We start from the raw sequence: 17,896 nt of genomic DNA, 5'->3' as shown, positions 1-17,896 counted from the left end.
GGTGTCCATGCTCCCAGATGACGACCGCTGGAGCGAGACGCGTGCTCAGCTGCTGGCCCAGATGGATGTCAGCATGGGAGGCCGTGTGGCAGAGGAGATCATATTTGGCAATGAGTTCATCACCACTGGTATGCAGGGGGATGTAGGGCGTAGGAGGGTCATTTGACTCCGGAATTACAGTATACACCTTGTGCAGTACTGTATGTAGTGTAAAAACAATATTCCTCAAACAGGATGGTGTGTAATCCTGTCATCCAAATGTATAATATTCAATCTAAATGTTGGGGATTTATGTTTTTGAGGGTATGATATGGTAATTTATCTGTTATTCAAACTGACTTACAGAATTGCGGAGATTAACAGTGACGTCAAATCAAATTTCTTTATATAGCCCTTCGTACATCAGCTGATATCTCAAAGTGCTATCCAGAAACCCAGCCTAAAACCCCAAACAGCAAGCAATGCAGGTGTAGAAGCATGGTGGCTAGGAAAAACTCCCTAGAAAGGCCAAAACCTAGGAAGAAACCTAGAGAGGAACCAGGTTATGAGGGGTGGCCAGTCCTCTTCTGGCTGCGTCGGGTGGAGATTATAACAGAACATGGGCAAGATGTTCAAATGTTCATAAATGACCAGCATTGTCAAATAATAATAATCACAGGCAGAACAGTTGGAACTGTAGCAGCAGCACGGCCAGGTGGACAGGGGACAGCAAGGAGTCATCATGCCAGGTAGTCCTGAGGCATGAGGCATGGTCCTAGGCCTCAGGTCCTCTGAGAGAGAGAATTAGAGAGGGCATACTTAAATTCACACAGGACACCGGATAAGACGGGAGAAGTACCCCAGATATAACAAACTGACCCTAGCCCCCCGACACATAAATACTGGAGGCTGAGACAGGAGGGGTCAGGAGACACTGTGGCCCCATCCGATGATACCTCTGGACAGGGCCAAACAGGAAGGATATAACCCCACCCACTTTGCCAAAGCACAGCCCCCACACCACTAGAGGGGTATCTTCAACCACCAACTTACCATCTTGAGACAAGGCCGAGTATAGCCCACAAAGATCTCCGCCACGGCACAACCCAAAGGGGGGGCACCAACCCAGACAGGAAGATCCCATCAGTGACTCAACCCACTCAAGTGACGCACCCCTCCTAGGGACGGCATGAAAGAGCACCAGTAAGCCAATGACTCAGCCCCTGTAATAGGGTTAGAGGCAGAGAATCTCAGTGGAAAGAGGGGAACCGGCCAGGCAGAGACAGCAAGGGCGGTTCGTTGCTCCAGAGCCTTTCCGTTCACCTTCACACTCCTGGGCCAGACTACACTCAATCATATGACCCACTGAAGAGGAGTCTTCAGTAAAGACTTAAAGGTTGAGACCGAGTTTGCGTCTCTCACATGGGGAGGCAGACCATTCCATAAAAATTGAGCTCTATAGGAGAAAGCCCTGCCTCCAGCTGTTTGCTTAGAAATTCTAGGGACAATTAGGAGGCCTGCGTCTTGTGACCGTAGTGTACGTGTAGGTATGTACGGCAGGACCAAATCAGAGCGAGAGGTAGGAGCAAGCCCATGTAATGCTTTGTAGGTTAGCAGTAAAACCTTGAAATCAGCCCTTGCCTTGACAGGAAGCCAGTGTAGGGAGGCTAGCACTGGAGTAATATGATCAAATTCTTTGGTTCTAGTCAGGATTCTAGCAGCCGTATTTAGCACTAACTGAAGTTTATTTAGTGCTTTATCCGGAAAGTAGAGTATTGCAGTAGTCTAACCTAGAAGTAACAAAAGCATAGATTAATTTTTCTGCATTATTTTTGGACAGAACGTTTTTGATTTTTGCAATGTTACTACGTAGATGGAAAAAAGCTGTCCTTGAGACAGTCTTGATTTGTCCGTCAAAAGAGAGATCAGGGTCCAGAGTAACGCCGAGGTCCTTCACAGTTTTATTTGAGACGACTGTACAACCATTAAGATTAATTGTCAGATTCAACAGAAGATCTCTTTTGTTTCTTGGGACCTAGAACAAGCATCTCTGTTTTGTCTGAGTTTAAAAGTAGGAAGTTTGCAGCCATCCACTTCCTTATGTCTGAAACGCAGGCTTCTAGCGAAATTTACAGTTGATTTGTCAGAGGACAAACCATTCACAGACACAAACTGATATGTTTCCGACAGATAAGATCTAAACCAGGCCAGAACTTGTCCGTGTAGATCAATTTGGGTTTCCAATCTCTCCAAAAGAATGTGGTGATCGATGGTATCAAAAGCAGCACTAAGGTCTAGGAGCACGAGGACAGATGCAAAGCCTCGGTCTGATGCCATTAAGGTAATTTACCACCTTCACAAGTGCAGTCTGTGCTATGATGCGCAACAGCCTTTTAAAAAAATTGAGGTGAATGGAAGATTCGATATAGGCCTATAGTTTTTTATATTTTCTGGGTCAAGGTTTGGCTTTTTCAAGAGAGGCTTTATTACTGCCACTTTTAGTGAGTTTGGTACACATCCGGTGGATAGAGCCGTTTATTATGTTCAACATAGGAGGGCCAAGCACAGGAAGCAGCTAGTTTGGAATAGGGTCCAGTATGCAGCTTGAAGGTTTAGAGGCCATGATTATTTTCATCATTGTGTCAAGAGATATAGTACTAAAACACTTAGGTATCTCTCTTGATCCTAGGTCCTGGCAGAGTTGTGCAGACTCAGGACAACTGAGCTTTGAAGGAATACGCAGATTTAAAGAGGAGTCCGTAATTTGTTTTCTAATAATCATGATCTTTTCCTCAAAGAAGTTCATGAATTTATTACTGCTGAAGTGAAAGCCATCCTCTCTTGGGGAATGCTGCTTTTTAGTTAGCTTTGCAACAGTATCAAAAAGGAATTTTGGATTGTTCTTATTTTCCTCAATTAAGTTGGAAAAATAGGCTGATCGAGCAGCAGTAAGGACTCTTCGATACTGCACGGTACTGTCTTTCCAAGCTAGTCGGAAGACTTCCAGTTTGGTGTGGCGCCATTTCCGTTCCAATTTTCTGGAAGCTTGCTTCAGAGCTTGGGTATTTTCTGTGTACCAGGAGCTAGTTTATTATGAGAAATGTTTTTAGTGTTTAGGGGTGCAACTGCATCTAGGGTATTGCGCAAGGTTAAATTGAGTTCCTCAATTAGGTGGTTAACTGATTTTTGTCCTCTGACGTCCTTGGGTAGACAGAGCGAGTCTGGAAGGACATCAAGGGATCTTTGTGTTGTCTGTGAATTTATAGCATGACTTTTGATGTTCCTTGGTTGGGGTCTGAGCAGATTATTTGTTGCAATTGCAAACATAATAAAATGGTGGTCCGATAGTCCAGGATTATGAGGAAAAACATTAAGATCCACAACATTTATTCCATGGGACAAAACTAGGTCCAGCGTATGACTGTGACAGTGAGTGGGTCCAGAGACATGTTGGACAAAACCCACTGAGTCGATGATGGCTCCGAAAGCCTTTTGGAGTGGGTCTGTGGACTTTTCCATGTGAATATTAAAGTCACCAAAAATTAGAATATTATCTGCTATAACTACAAGGTCCGATAGGAATTCAGGGAACTCAATGAGGAACGCTGTATATGGCCCAGTAGGCCTGTAAACAGTAGCTATAAAATGTGATTGAGTAGGCTGCATAGATTTCATGACTAGAAGCTCAAAAGATGAAAAAAAAAAAAATTGTAAATTGAGATTTGCTAGCGTAAATGTTAGCAACACCTCCGCCTTTGCGGGATGCACAGGGGATATGGTCACTAGTGTAGCCAGGAGGTGAGGCCTCATTTAACACAGTAAATTCATCAGGCTTAAGCCATGTTTCAGTCAGACCAATCACATCAAGATTATGATCCGTGATTAGTTCATTGACTATAATTGCCTTTGAAGTGAGGGATCTAACATTAAGTAGCCCTATTTTGAGATGTGGGGTATCATGATCTCTTTCAATAATGACAGGAATGGAGGAGGTCTTTATCCTAGTGAGATTGCTAAGGCGAACACTGCCATGTTTAGTTTTGCCCAACCTAGGTCGAGGCACAGACCGGGTCTCAATGGGGATAGCTGAGCTGACTACACTGACTGTGCTATTGGCAGACTCCACTAAGCTGGCAGGCTGGCTAACAGCCTGCTGGCTGGCCTGCACCCTATTTCATTGTGGAGCTAGAGCCCTGTCTGTGTTGGTAGATAAGATGAGAGCACCCCTCCAGCTAGGATGGAGTCCGTCACTCCTCAGCAGGTCAGGCTTGGTCCTGTTTGTGGGTAAGTCCCAGAAAGAGGGCCAATTATCTACAAATTCTATCTTTTGGGAGGGGCAAAAAAACAGTTTTCAACTGGCGATTGAGTTGTGAGACTCTGCTGTAGAGCTCATCACTCCCCCTAACTGGGAGGGGGCCAGAGACAATTACTCGATGCCGACACATCTTTCTAGCTGATTTACACGCTGAAGCTATGTTGCGCTTGGTGACCTCTGACTGTTTCATCCTAACATATTTGGTGCCGACGTGGATAACAATATCTCTATACACTCGCCAGTTTTAGCTTTAGCCAGCACCATCTTCAGATTAGCCTTAACGTCGGTAGCCCTGCCCCCTCGTAAACAGTGTATGATCGCTGGACGATTCATTTTAAGTCTAATACTGCGGGTAATGGAGTCGCCAATGACTACAGTTCTCAATTTATCAGAGCTAATGGTGGGAGGCTTCGGCGTCTCAGACCCCGTAACGGGAGGAGTAGAGACCAGAGAAGGCTCGGCCTCTGACTCCGACTCGTTGCTTAATGGGGAAAACCGGTTGAAAGTTTCTGTCGGCGGAATGAGCGACACCGGTTGAGCATTCCTACAGCATTTCCCTCCAGAAACCGTGAGAAGTTGTCCGGCTGCAGGGACCGTGCCAGGGGATTTATACTAACATTACTATCTGTACTTACTGGTGGCACAGACGCTGTTAAATCCTTTCCGACACTGAAATTACCCTTGCCTAACGATTGCGTCTGAAGCTGGGCTTGTAGCACAGCTATCCTCGCCGTAAGGCGATCATTCTACTGTATATTAGGAGTACAGCGACTGCAATTAGAAGGCATCATGTTAATGTTACTACTTAGCTTCGGCTGTTGGAGGTCCTGACGAACCACGTCCAGATAAAGCGTCCGGAGTGAACAAGTTGAATGAAAAAAAGAGTGAGGGGAAAAACCAAAAATATAAACTGTAATTAAAAAGTAAAAACCGTAAAGTTGTCAGGTAGCAAAGTAAGGTTGGCAACAAAACGCACAGCAACACGTAAACAAGAGCATTATTAATATTTTCAATATTATGTGGCCCATGCAGGAATCGAACGCACATCATTAGTGTTGCCAGCACCGTGCTGATGACTAACTCACGTCATTAGTGTTGCCAGCACCGTGCTGATGACTAACCCACGTCATTAGTGTTGTCAGCACCGTGCTGATGACTAACCCACGTCATTAGTGTTGCCAGCACCGTGCTGATGACTAACCCACGTCATTAGTGTTGCTAGCACCGTGCTGATGACTAACCCACGTCATTAGTGTTGCCAGCGCCGTGCTGATGACTAACCCACGTCATTAGTGTTGCCAGCACCGTGCTGATGACTAACCCACGTCATTAGTGTTGCCAGCACCGTGCTGATGACTAACCCACGTCATTAGTGTTGCCAGCACCGTGCTGATGACTAACCCACGTCATTAGTGTTGCCAGCACCGTGCTGATGACTAACCCACGTCATTAGTGTTGCCAGCACCGTGCTGATGACTAACCCACATCATTAGTGTTGCCAGCACCGTGCTGATGACTAACCCACGTCATTAGTGTTGCCAGCACTGTGCTGATGACTAACCCACGTCATTAATGTTGCCAGCACTGTGCTGTATATCACTGAGACATTGATATCTTTTAGAGCATTAATCATCTTCCAAAAGTGCTTCATTTTTTTTAAAGACTAAACAAACTCTACATAAACAACATGTTCAACTTCTTCTTTTTTTTCTTCAGGTGCATCAAGTGACTTTGATGCTGCCACCAGAATTGCAAAAATGATGGTGACCAGATTTGGTATGTGTGAGAGGGTAAGTTATGGATGCTGGACGTTTGGTCGGGAGAGACAAATTGAAGTCATGTCTAATAAAGCGTCAGCAAAGTCCTGTTTTTACTGTATACCTTTCAGGACATGTGGTGTTGGCCTTGGAACCCTGATTCTCAATTCAATTAGCTTTATTGGCATGAACGGGAACCACCCAATTTTGTAGCGCTAACATATATATTATATTCTCTCTCTCCGCTCTTGCTTTCTCTCTCTCTCTCACACACACATACACACACACACACCTACCTGTGTTGAAGCTGGGTGTCATGACCTACACTGACCAAACCAAGCAGAGCCCAGAGACACAGGCTGCCATCGAACACGAAGTCAGGAAACTTTTAAAGGTACGTTTCCACCCCCATCATCCTTCCAAGCCCCTGACCCAGTGCTCTTTGGCTTGTTAAATACATTTTTTTTTTTTTTTTTTTTTTTTTTTTTATCTTTCCCATTTCTCAAACCGAGCTTATTCAGAGTATCACAGTTTAGGGAAATAACAGGCACAATTTGCGTGTGTGTGTGTAAGCCTTAATTGCATTGTAATATATACCAGCCCTTTTCAGAAATTCACTCAACCCCTACATGTGTTATCTCCTCTGGTTTGTGTGGTCCCCAGGATTCGTACGAGCGGGCCAGGGCTCTCCTCAAGTCTCACGCCAAAGAACACCAGAACCTAGCCAACGCCCTGTTGCAATACGAGACGCTGGATGCCAGAGAGATCAAAATGGTCCTGGAGGGCAAGGGCCTGGAGACAAGATGAGACTTCCAAGGGTGGAGGTATCACGGTTTAATTTGGGAGATCGGGTGAGGGGTGGGAAGACAATAAATCACTGTCCACGGTGATTTCACAGTCTACGCAAACAGAGCTACGGAGCTGTACGTGTGTATGTACAGTGTCTTCAGGAAATATTCACAGCCTGAATTTAAAACGGATTAAATTAAGTTTTTGTGTCACTGGCCTACACACAATACCCCATAATATATAAAAGTGGAATTATGTTTACAAATTTGATTTTTTTAAATGAAAAGCTGAAATGTCTTGACTCAATAAGTAATCAACCCCTTTGTTATGGCAAGCCTAAATAAGTTCAGGAGTCAACATGTGCTTAATAAATTGCATAGATTCACTCTGTGCAATAATAGTGTTCAATGTCATTTTTGAATGACTACCTCATCTCTGTACCCCACACACCTACAATTGTCTGTACGTTCCCTCAGTCATGCAGTACATTTTATACACAGATTCAACCACAAAGACCAGGGAGGTTTTCCAATGCCTCTCAAAGAAGGGCACCTAAAAAAACAGACATTGAATATCCCTTTGAGCATGGGGAAGTTATTAATTACACTTTGGATCAATATACCAAGTCACTACAAAGATATAGGTGTCCTGCCCAACTCAGTTGCTGGATAGGAAGGAAACCGCTCAGGGATTTCACCGTGAGGCCAATGGTGACTTTAAAACGGTTACAGAGTTTAACGGCTTTTTTAGAACTGAGGATGAATCAACAACATTGTAGTTACTCAACAATACTAACCAAAATGACAGTGTGAAAAGAAAGCCTGTATAGAATAAAAAATATTCCATAACATGCCTCCTTTTGGCAAACAAAGCACTCAAGTAATACTGCAAAAATGGGGCCAAGAAATTAACTTTATTTCCTGAATACAAAGCATTATGTTTGTGGCAAATCCAACACAGTACATCAGAGTACCACTCTTCACATCTTCAAGCATGGTGGTGGCTACATCATGTTATGGGTATGCTTGTCACCGGAAATGACTAGGGAGTTGTTTTTTTAAGGAGAAAAAGAAACTGAAGTGAGCTAAGCACAGGCAAAATCTTAGAGGAAAACCCAGTTCAGTCTGCTTTCCAACAGACACTGGGAGACAAATTCACATTTTAGCAGGACAATAACCTCAAACACAAGGCCAAATATTAGCTGGAGTTGCTTACCAAGACGACATTGAATGTTCCTGGGTGGCCTAGTTACAGTTTTAGCTTAAATCAGCTTGAAAAGCTATGGCAAGAAAATGGCTGTCTAGTAATGATCAACTTGAAAGAACTTGAATAATTTAAAAAAATTATAATGTGCAAATATTGTACAATCCAGGTGTGCAAAGCTGTTAGACTTACCCAGAAAGACTCGGCTGTAATCGCTGCTAAAGGTGATTCTAACATGTATTGATGTGAATACTTATATACAAATTAGATTTTTTTTTTTTTTTTACATGTTTTCACTTTGTTTTTATGTTTGAAGATGGATGAGGAAAAAATTATATTTAATCCATTTTGAATTCAGACTGTAACACAACAAAATGTGGAATAAGTCAAAGGGTGTGATGAACACTTCCTGAAGGCACTGTGTATATGTAAATATGTGTTAAATGTTTTATGCTCAGTAAAAGTCCAAGTCCATTGATTCAATGTCTTGCTCTAGACCTCCAGAATCACAATGAAACCATTTATCCTCCATAAAAATACATTTGTTTCTTCCTGTGACTTCCAATCATGTCTCTCATATGGAATCTGATTCTCCCTAAGTAGTCTACCAATAGTCCCAGGTTTATCTGAGCCATGTGTGTAAATTGCCTTTTGAGAATGTACACGTACATGGATTAGGGTAGCCTAGTGGTTAGAGCGGTGGACTAGCAACCGGAAGGTTGCAAGTTCAAACCCCTGAGCTGACAAGGTACGAATCTGTCGTTCTGCCCCTGAACAGGCAGTTAACCCACTGTTCCTAGGCCGTCATTGAAAAAAATAATTTGTTCTTAACTGACTTGCCTAGTTAAATAAAGGTCAAATAAAAAGGGACTGTTTGGACTTAACCCTAAATTCTAATGTCTCTTAGTCTGAAAATGTACTTGATGTATTTACGTGATAAAATATGCTGTGTATATAGACGGAAGGGAATGCTGCTGTGCTTTGAAAAAATGCTTTTGTTATTTCAAACCCATCTTCGGTGTTATTAAGCAGTGACGGGCCATTAAATCCTTGTCGTTTTTGGTTTCAATTCAGCCAACATTCGTTCATCCATTTTAATTACGAAATACCTCAAGTTATCTGGTTTCTAGGTCTAAACAATTGTCAAAGTAACAATGAAACCTAGAAGACCCTACAACCCCTCATCCTGGTTCACCCCACTTCTGCTGTGTACTCACATCTGAACACCAGCTGTGTCTACCGTTACCTCAGATCTGTGAATCTCTTCTTTACATGTCCTCACCTTGTATGTTTTTAAACACAGAAGCACAGAACCTCGTGGTGTAAGCAAGGACCGTCATAGTCATTTGCTGATGTGTAAGCCTTTTAAGGGAAACGGTCGAATGCATCTGTAGACAATACTCAATCGCTTCAACAATCTAGTATCTCCATCTTTGGTTAGCATGAACGCTTTATGAAAGAACGTTGAAATGTCTTCTAATGTCGAGTTGAAAACGTTCAGATTGCGATACAATGGAGGTTTTAAAGACCATACCTTTTTTTTTAGCATTTAAGAATAAACTTTTCTTTAGAGGCAAATATTATTATGATGATACACTGTGCAATTGGTTATACAGTATATAACCAGCGTAACTTATTGGTATGCTTTGTACATTTGAGTGTGTTACTTGTCTAAGTGACACATTTCGAGCTCCTATTTTTGGCCTTTTGACCCACCTTTAGTTGTGTATATATGAACGGGGTTTAACGGGAACACTGCTAGAAGGCTTTTGAGCAGCGTATGCATTGACTGGCTCTACAATTGACTGACACGCTTTTTATTCTCTCAATGATATGACTACAGACGTTGGGAGGAATTTTATGTGCAGCTGAAGGAAATAAATGAAACCCTATTATTATCATCTTAACCCCTGTGGTTGTCTTCAGTATTTGTTTATGTTGTTGTTGATGATCAGTTTGATATGCACACCTTACCTGAACATCAGAATGTATGCATGTTGAACTAGAAGATTCTAGACGTTGATCAATAACATCAGCTAACGATTTGGGTTACAACACCCAAGGCAAGTCAAAAATGAACTAAACTTGATAAACTATCTATAGTTTATATGTATGTATATACAAAGGCCCACAGTATATATATTTTTAAAGAAGAATATATATATATTTTTTTAATTAAAGAAGAAAATGATCTTTAACTTTAACCAGATGTTAAAATATACCAGGCATTGCAAACATTTGCACCTGTGTAAATACACTGACAGAATCAAATGTGTAAAATAGCAATTTTTTAAACATTTATTTATAATACAGTATGCGACTTTTATAGAACACAAGTTTTGCCAATGCAGCTTAAAGTCTACAGTATAAGTACATAAAATATCAAATTAAAACAAAGAGAAAAACATAGATACAAAAAAAATCTGACCAATCAATCGAAAAAATGAAGAGAAGCCATGCTGAGTAATAACCAAAAAGGTTGACGCTGTAATGTTAACAGGTGTGGTATCAAGTCAATATCCAATGACTATGTCCGACGATGAATAGTTTAGTGGCGTGAGTTGGTTTTAACCTATTTTACATTTCATTCACACTAACATCTAAAAAATAAGTATTGTATGTTTTATTTACATGATGTATTTAGTGTTGCATATCTACATCACCCATTTCTGCACATGCCAACAAATGTCAAAAACACAGGAAGGAAAGCAACACCGTGAACCAGCCCGAACATAATAACCAAAAAAATTAGTTTGAAAAAAGTCCTGAAGATGTAGTTTTCTGAGAAAGAGAGCGCCAACACCCCTAAAAGGGTGGAGACAGCTCCTTGCACTATGGGAAACCCGAGGTGGGCCAGCGCATCCACAGCCTTTTCGTTCGAGTCGGCCTTGGTGCTCGAGACAAAGGCGTACGAGACATGGGCGGAAAAGTTGACTGAGAAACCGATACAGATGATCAGATTTATCATGGAGATTGAATCCAGGGACACGTCCCATAGTGCCATGAATCCAACTACACCCACAATGACCGACCCAATGGAGAACGCCACCCACAGCGAACAGAGCGGGTTGGGTATCAGGAGTAAGGAGATTGCCAGCATCAACACTGTGGCAACCACGATCGTCTGGATGGTGTTATCCACAATAACAGTGTACTGGTCTAAGTAGATAAACGATGGATGATAAACCACTAATGCGATGGGGCATTTTTTTGCAGTTTTTCTGAGGCTTATCAGCATGTCCTTCTGTTGCTTTGTCGTGCTGATGTTTTGCGTCTGAAGAAAGAAGCGAGACGAGCAGATCTTGTTATCTGCATCGAAATTAATGTCCTGCCAGGTCATTGGACGTTTTTCCAAGAAGTGAAGCAGGTTTCTTTTGAAGGTATTTTCAGAGTTTATATCAAGATCATTTGCAAAAACTTGGAAAGAATCTAGCCAGGAAAGAAAGAAGTTCTTGTCAACATATGCCAACTTTTTAAAATCGGTAATGCAGGAGCTGAGAGTTTTGCGCTGGTCTTCTTCCCAGTAGGCAAGTGGCTCATTAACAGCCACCATAACGTTTGGACCATAGTGAGAGAAGTGTGTACTTTTGTCTTTGTAATATTTGGAAATGTAGGAATCATCTGAAGCCAGGTTCCCTAGGTCAATACCTTCCTTCAGTTCAAAACATCCATAGAAGCTGACAGCCAGATACCCGGCGTAGAGAACCACAATGGACACTTTGGTCCATTTCTGGGTCAGAAATGGACCGTAATACTTCCCAAAGAAGCCGCTAATTGGTTGCTCCTCCTCTGTCCCGGTGTCATGATCATAGGCCCCACCAACGCAGCAGATTGCATACCTTCTCGACTTCCCAGGAGGACAATCCACTGGAATCTTCACACAGGTGAACCAATGCCGGTTACTAGTTTCCCTCTGGCCATTCAGTGCTAAAAACGCACCAAGGAATATGATGTTGTAGATGTAACAGAAAAGGATAGCTGTGCCGGCGTAAAGACAGAAGGTCTGAACAGAGCGAAAGGGTGAGCTGTATCCCAGGTACAGCGCCAGGACATCCGTTATCGTGGTTATAGAGATGGAGATGGCGGCATCTTGGTAGGTGTCGGCCAGACGATCCACCACACTATCATGGACATTGGTCTTCTGCCAACAGGAAATCATGATGAACATGTCGTCAATTCCAATACCTTAAACACAAAGGGTTTGCCATTGAGTGAGGTGGTAAACAAACATGAACATTACTTCCCACTGGGCACACACTGGTTGAATCAATGTTGCTTCCATGTCATTTCAATGAAATTACGTGGAACCAATTTGGGAAAGATGTTTAATTGACTTCTGTGCCCAGTGGGTTGAGACAAGAGAAAGGCATGAACATTCATGACATTTAAGTAATTCATGACATTCAAATGAAGAATTTGTGTTATGTTAGAAGAATCTGTTCCGTGAGACATTAGAATATGAATTTGAAGGCCTTAACCAGTGGGCAGAACTGGTTGCAATGACGTCATGGTCTGGTTGTATACTGGTTGTATAAGGAAGTTATTTACCCTCTGGGTATGAAGCTCTTTTACCTTCAATAATTACCAGATGTGTTTGTCTTTGATGAGGTGTGGAGGAATGGAAAGCAAATACTAATGAAGGTTTGAAGAGACAGGATGCGGAGCTTTCCCCTTACCCAGTATCAAGAATGGGCAGGTAGAAACAGTCATGACGAACTTCGCACCCATTAACAACAGCATCCCGAAACTTGAAAGAACTGCTAGTCCTGTAGAAAAGACTCCAATGGTGGCCACCCACACCTTATTCCTCACGTTGTCCAACCTGAAGAAATTAAAACCATTTTAAGTGTCATTCCATACAAATTGTATGCAGGCACTGCATAAATTAAAAGTACGTTGACATTTTTTTAAAGGGTGTCCATGCGGGACACATTGCTTCGATCCCGCCATTTTGTCATAGGCATGTGCTATGTAACAAACCCTCAACCCCCCCCCCCCTCACATGTACATCTACTTCATGTAACATAAAGGAGATAAATGCTTTACAAACCTTAAACATGAAACAATTGTAAAAGACATGGTAATAGTATATGTTATTGAGAAAAGAGGAACAATAGACTTTGGAACTTTCTCGAATTCCCACTGTCTTGACATGGATGTAGAATACGACACCTAGAAAACACACAAAAAAATTAAATGTGTTAAAAAAATATATATATATATATATTTTTTTAAATGTACAATTATAAAACACATTTTACAAAATACTTTGCAGGTCCAGGCAGAAAACATTTAAAAAAATAAAAACACTGAAATGTTTAGATCGACATGTATGGTATCTCACCTCTGTGACATTTGTTGATTCTTCTGAGAGCAACTTAATAAACTCAGCCAGCCAAAGGACGCTTCTTGATTGGTTGAATTCTGTTAAATAGTAAAATAATTGTATTGCCTTGGCACTTTGAACAATTGAGTTGTTTATTTTCACACTACCAAGTGTTGACCTCAAGGAAACCCTGCCAGATGTAGAAGTATGTGTTGGAAACGTCAAATTAATAAGATCAACATTGCTGGCATTGTAGTCTATAATGTTCAATATGGCATTGAAGGAACAACTTCCATTCACTGTTGCGCAAATATCCACATATTGCAACAGTTCATCCTCAAACTCCACAGTCATGTTCCGAACTTTGCTGTCCAAGACTAATATGTCCTCAAGATGTGGCACTGTCAAAATGTTTGTCTTGGATGTGGCGATGAAACATGCATATATTCCATCTGTGTTCAACCTCAAGCTGGAAAACATGAATTCATTTTGTGGGAAATATTCTTGAATAAACTTTCTCTCCATCTTGGCCGGTCCCTCTAGAGGTGTAAACTCCTCTTCAATGTCATTAGATGTTCTGTCTTCCAAAAAGTAAAATCCACTTCCTAATGCTGTTGAGATAATGACAGGGATGATGAAGAACCACCACGGATGTGTTCCTATGAAGTGACCGATTATTCTAAAACACATGCGGATCGGTTTTTCTATGCAGTCTGTGCGGAATTTCGCCATAGCTAATGTTGGTCTGTTTATAAATTCAGATGTATTAAAGCAGTCCACAGAGCAGTACAGTTCACCTCTCTGTGTGCCTCAGTTCTCAGTATGGATAACCACAGCTTTTATTACCCCTTCATCAAGGGGGATATTTACATATATGGAGCCTGACTATCAGGTAGCAAAGAAAATTGGCCAATAACCATCTATCTCATCATTGGATGGATAGCTAGGGTTTTTATCAATGGCACCAGTGTTCCACTGTCTAAACTGTATTCCACCCTGTAGTGGGAGAAATGGAGCCCTCATCCTTGCAGAGTTTTCAGTATAACAGCCATGAAGAAAAAAAAAACTAATTATTTTAGAGTTTCGGTTTTGAAATAACATGATAAAGTGCATTATGAATGAAACCTTTGGCAAAAACGTGGTTATGTCAGTTGGTGTTGGGTTGTTGATGCCTCACAACTGAAATTCAAAACAGTCAAACTACACAAGATTTCAATTCAACAGTTCTATATAGCATAGATTCATAGACTTTCAACGAAATATAATCCTTGTTGTACAGAGTTGTAAGATTATTTGAACTATTTACTGTTATTGGCTCATATCAATCAGCATTGGAATCAATATATGCGTATTACTATGGAAGAAACATCAAAGAGTAATTTGATCCTCTACAGGTAAGCTTTTGTTAGTCCAGGGAACAATGTGTCATTGTAGTGTTGATCAATACTTTGTCAGGGATACTGTAGCACCATGTAATTAAAAGATTGAGTTCTCTACCTCTTATCTAAATGAACATCCTGGTTTCCCGTCCATTCAAGCTGGGGCTAAATCATTCAACCAGCTCAAGAACAATGTTAACTCACTACAGCATGCTGCTGACTGACCCTAGCTTTAAATCACACAATGCTGGCTGGGATCTTGCAAACCCGAAATTAAATCTACAAAAAAATAAATCCTCTTGCATTGTGATTATGTTATATGTAGTAGTTCAACAAAATCTGTCTGCTGTGTGAGCAACAATATTAATCCAATTGTGTATATTGGCAACACAGACCTGTGTAAATTCATACTTTAATGAATTAAAGGAAACGTTGATCAATTTATTAGATTGTTTTTTTTAAAGGAAAATGATAGAAAGAAAACAACATTGGTCAGTGTTATTAAAATGTGCCTTTGCAACTTCTCATCAGAGGCTTCCTTATTGCCCCAGAGCACAAGAGACCAATTTACCTGTAAGCCATATTATGTAAACCTCCACTCAACATAAGGAAGTACAGCTCATGTAAAGACAGGAAGCTATACACAGCACCAGGATAAACTGTGTTGTCTTTCAAGGAACCAAAATACACATGCAAACAAATGAATGGCATATGCTTTAGTACAGTATACTCACTGTTGACTTTTTAGAGCATATATTCTCATGGTTGAGAGTTTATTATTTTGACAGGGAGATGATCATACTGTATGATTAAATATTAGCGGTTGAGATGAAGTCGTGGTGAAAATGGTGAAGGTAGGAAACGACACCTCCACTTCGCTGATCCTCAATCCAGGGGCCCCACAAGAGTGCATGCTCAGCCTCCTCCTGTACTCCCTGTTCACCAATGACTGCGTGGCCAAGCACGCCTCCAACTCCATCATCAAGTTTGCAGACGACACAACAGTAGTAGGCCTGATTACCAACAATGACAAGACAGCCTACATGGAGGAGGTGAGGGCCCTGGGAGACTGGTGCCAGGCTAATAACCTCTCACTCAATGTCAGCAAAACAAAAGAGCTGATCGTGGACTTCAGGAAACAGCATAGGGAGCACCGATCCTCCTATCCACATCGATGGGACCGCAGTGGAGAAAGTGGAAAGCTTCAAGTTCCTCGGCGTACACATCACTGTCTGAAATGGTCCACCCACATAGACAGTGTTGTGAAGAAGGCGCAACAGCGCCTCTTCAACCGCAGGAGGCTGAAGCAATTTGGCTTGACCCCTAAAACCCTCACAAACTTTTACAGATGCTCAATTGAGAGTATCCTGTCGGGCTGTATCACCGCCTGGTACAGCAACTGCACCGCCCGCAACCGCAGGGCTCTCCAGAGGGTGGTGCAGTCTGCCCAACGCATCACTGGGGGAAAACGACCTGCCCTCCAGGACATCTACAGCACCCGATGTCACAGGAAGGCCAAAAAGATCATCAAGGACATCAACCACCCGAGTCACAGTCTGTTCACCCCGCTATCATCCAGAAGGCGTGGTTAGTACAGGTGTATCAAAGTTGGTACAGAGAGACTGAAAAAAAGCTTCTATCTCAAGCCGTTAAATAGTGTTAAATACATAGCCATCACTAGCCGGCTTCCACCCGGTTAAGCAACCCTGCACCTTAGAGGCTGCTGACCCATATACATAGACTTGGAATCACTGGCCACTTTAATAATGGAACACTAGTCACTTTAATAATGTTTAAATAATGTTTACATACTGCTTTACTCACTGTATATACTGTATTCTATTCTACTGTATTTTAGTCAATGCCACTCTGACATTGCTCGATCTTATATTTATATATTTCTTTATTTCCTTTCTTTTACTTTTAGATTTGTGTGTATTGTTGTGAATTGTTAGATATTACTGAACTGTTGGAGCCTGGAACACAAAGCATTTAGCTACACTCGCAATAACATCTGCCAAACATGTGTATGTGTGTATGTGACCAATACAATTTGATTTTGAAACAATATGGCATTAGATGAGCAAAGTGGATTGGATAACAATTCGGCTCCTCGTAGAAATGAATTCATGCAGTCTGTCTCCATTCATCTGAGTCTCGATAGCTCTGATCACTAGGGTACATAAAGCAAGCAATTGGCCAGGCAGCTGTAATGGAGTCACTATTTAAGTTGTCTGACGTGTATCGTAATAAACTAAGTTAAACTAAAGTTGAAGACAGCACTTTATAAAAACTTAATAGGACATTATAAAGTCTTCATACGCACTAAACAAATGGTTCACAAATCATTTAGTTTAAAAAAAAGTTGATATAAGGGGGGTGTTTGCTTTTTTTTCTCCAAATATAATCTCTTCTCAACAAGCTTTGTTACTACACTGAGTCATGGAGTAATGTGTACTGCCTTTTGTGTTATGGTCTGGCTGTCTGTGTTTTGTAAATAGATACATAGTCAGAATGATATCAGATAAATATCAGTCCTGGTCATGTTCTATGGGAATTCGTAATACTGTCCCTTTAAATTAAAGTCCACTCCTTCTTCTCGACTGATGTGTGACGTAGCTGTTTATACGACTTGCAAAGACAGTACAGCATAAAGATATGCCGAAACTGCTTCTTCGATAGAAATCCCCCAACACACTTGTATGCGATTTAGCTAGCATAGCGCATGCGCAAAATACATCATCGGGTCTAACGGACGTGTGGCTCCGGACTGCAGTCCGTCAAATGATAGGCACTCCTTCGATATTAATATATATATTTTTTTTCACACTGAAATCATACGTGTGTTCATTGTACAATCAATTACTGAGAGAGAGCCTCAAATATAACATTAATTTGTATATAGGCTATCCACTGTATAGCCTACATGATGTCGGTTCCTATTTCATTCATGTCTGGTCACATTCGCGTGGGGTGGGCCAAACAAAAATACTCTAATGATCGGTTGACAATAGAGCATACCACAATTTGTTTTTTAATATATTTTTATTTATTTAACCTAGGTAAGTCAGTTAAGAACATATTCTTATTTACAATGACAGTCTACACCGGTCAAACCCAGACGACGCTTGGCCAATTGTGCGCCACC

At 41.4% G+C, this 17,896-nt stretch overlaps 2 protein-coding genes across 4 annotated transcripts in view; one reads left to right on the top strand and one right to left on the bottom strand.

The window, feature by feature from the left end:
• The window catches only part of LOC115115263 (ATP-dependent zinc metalloprotease YME1L1-like), a 42,247-nt gene extending 32,297 nt beyond the window's left edge, over positions 1–9,950 (top strand). For both annotated transcript variants that reach the window (XM_029643759.2, XM_029643758.2), the window contains exons 15-18: positions 2–128; positions 6,011–6,084; positions 6,359–6,445; positions 6,715–9,950. In XM_029643759.2, the coding sequence (XP_029499619.1) occupies positions 2–128; positions 6,011–6,084; positions 6,359–6,445; positions 6,715–6,858 (432 nt within the window). In that variant the 3' untranslated portion in view covers positions 6,859–9,950. The remainder of the gene's footprint in view (position 1; positions 129–6,010; positions 6,085–6,358; positions 6,446–6,714) is intronic.
• A 377-nt stretch (positions 9,951–10,327) lies between these two features.
• Positions 10,328–14,208, bottom strand: LOC115115262 (patched domain-containing protein 3). 2 transcript variants are annotated; one of them, XM_029643755.2, is made up of 4 exons: positions 13,388–14,208; positions 13,094–13,215; positions 12,720–12,865; positions 10,328–12,228 (listed from the first exon to the last, which is right to left on the bottom strand). In XM_029643755.2, the coding sequence occupies exons 1-4, from the start codon at positions 14,099–14,101 to the stop codon at positions 10,703–10,705; spliced, it is 2,508 nt and encodes an 835-aa protein (XP_029499615.2). In that variant the 5' UTR covers positions 14,102–14,208; the 3' UTR covers positions 10,328–10,702. The 2 variants fall into 2 exon arrangements, with proteins under 2 accessions (XP_029499615.2, XP_029499617.2); XM_029643757.2 differs by lacking the exons at positions 13,094–13,215; positions 13,388–14,208 and having other exon boundaries at positions 12,720–13,034.
• Positions 14,209–17,896: the final 3,688 nt, after the last annotated feature.

Source organism: Oncorhynchus nerka, linkage group LG20 (genome assembly GCF_034236695.1).
Source record: "Oncorhynchus nerka isolate Pitt River linkage group LG20, Oner_Uvic_2.0, whole genome shotgun sequence".
Taxonomy (NCBI): Eukaryota; Metazoa; Chordata; class Actinopteri; order Salmoniformes; family Salmonidae; genus Oncorhynchus; species Oncorhynchus nerka.
This window is presented reverse-complemented; position numbering and strand designations above follow the sequence as displayed.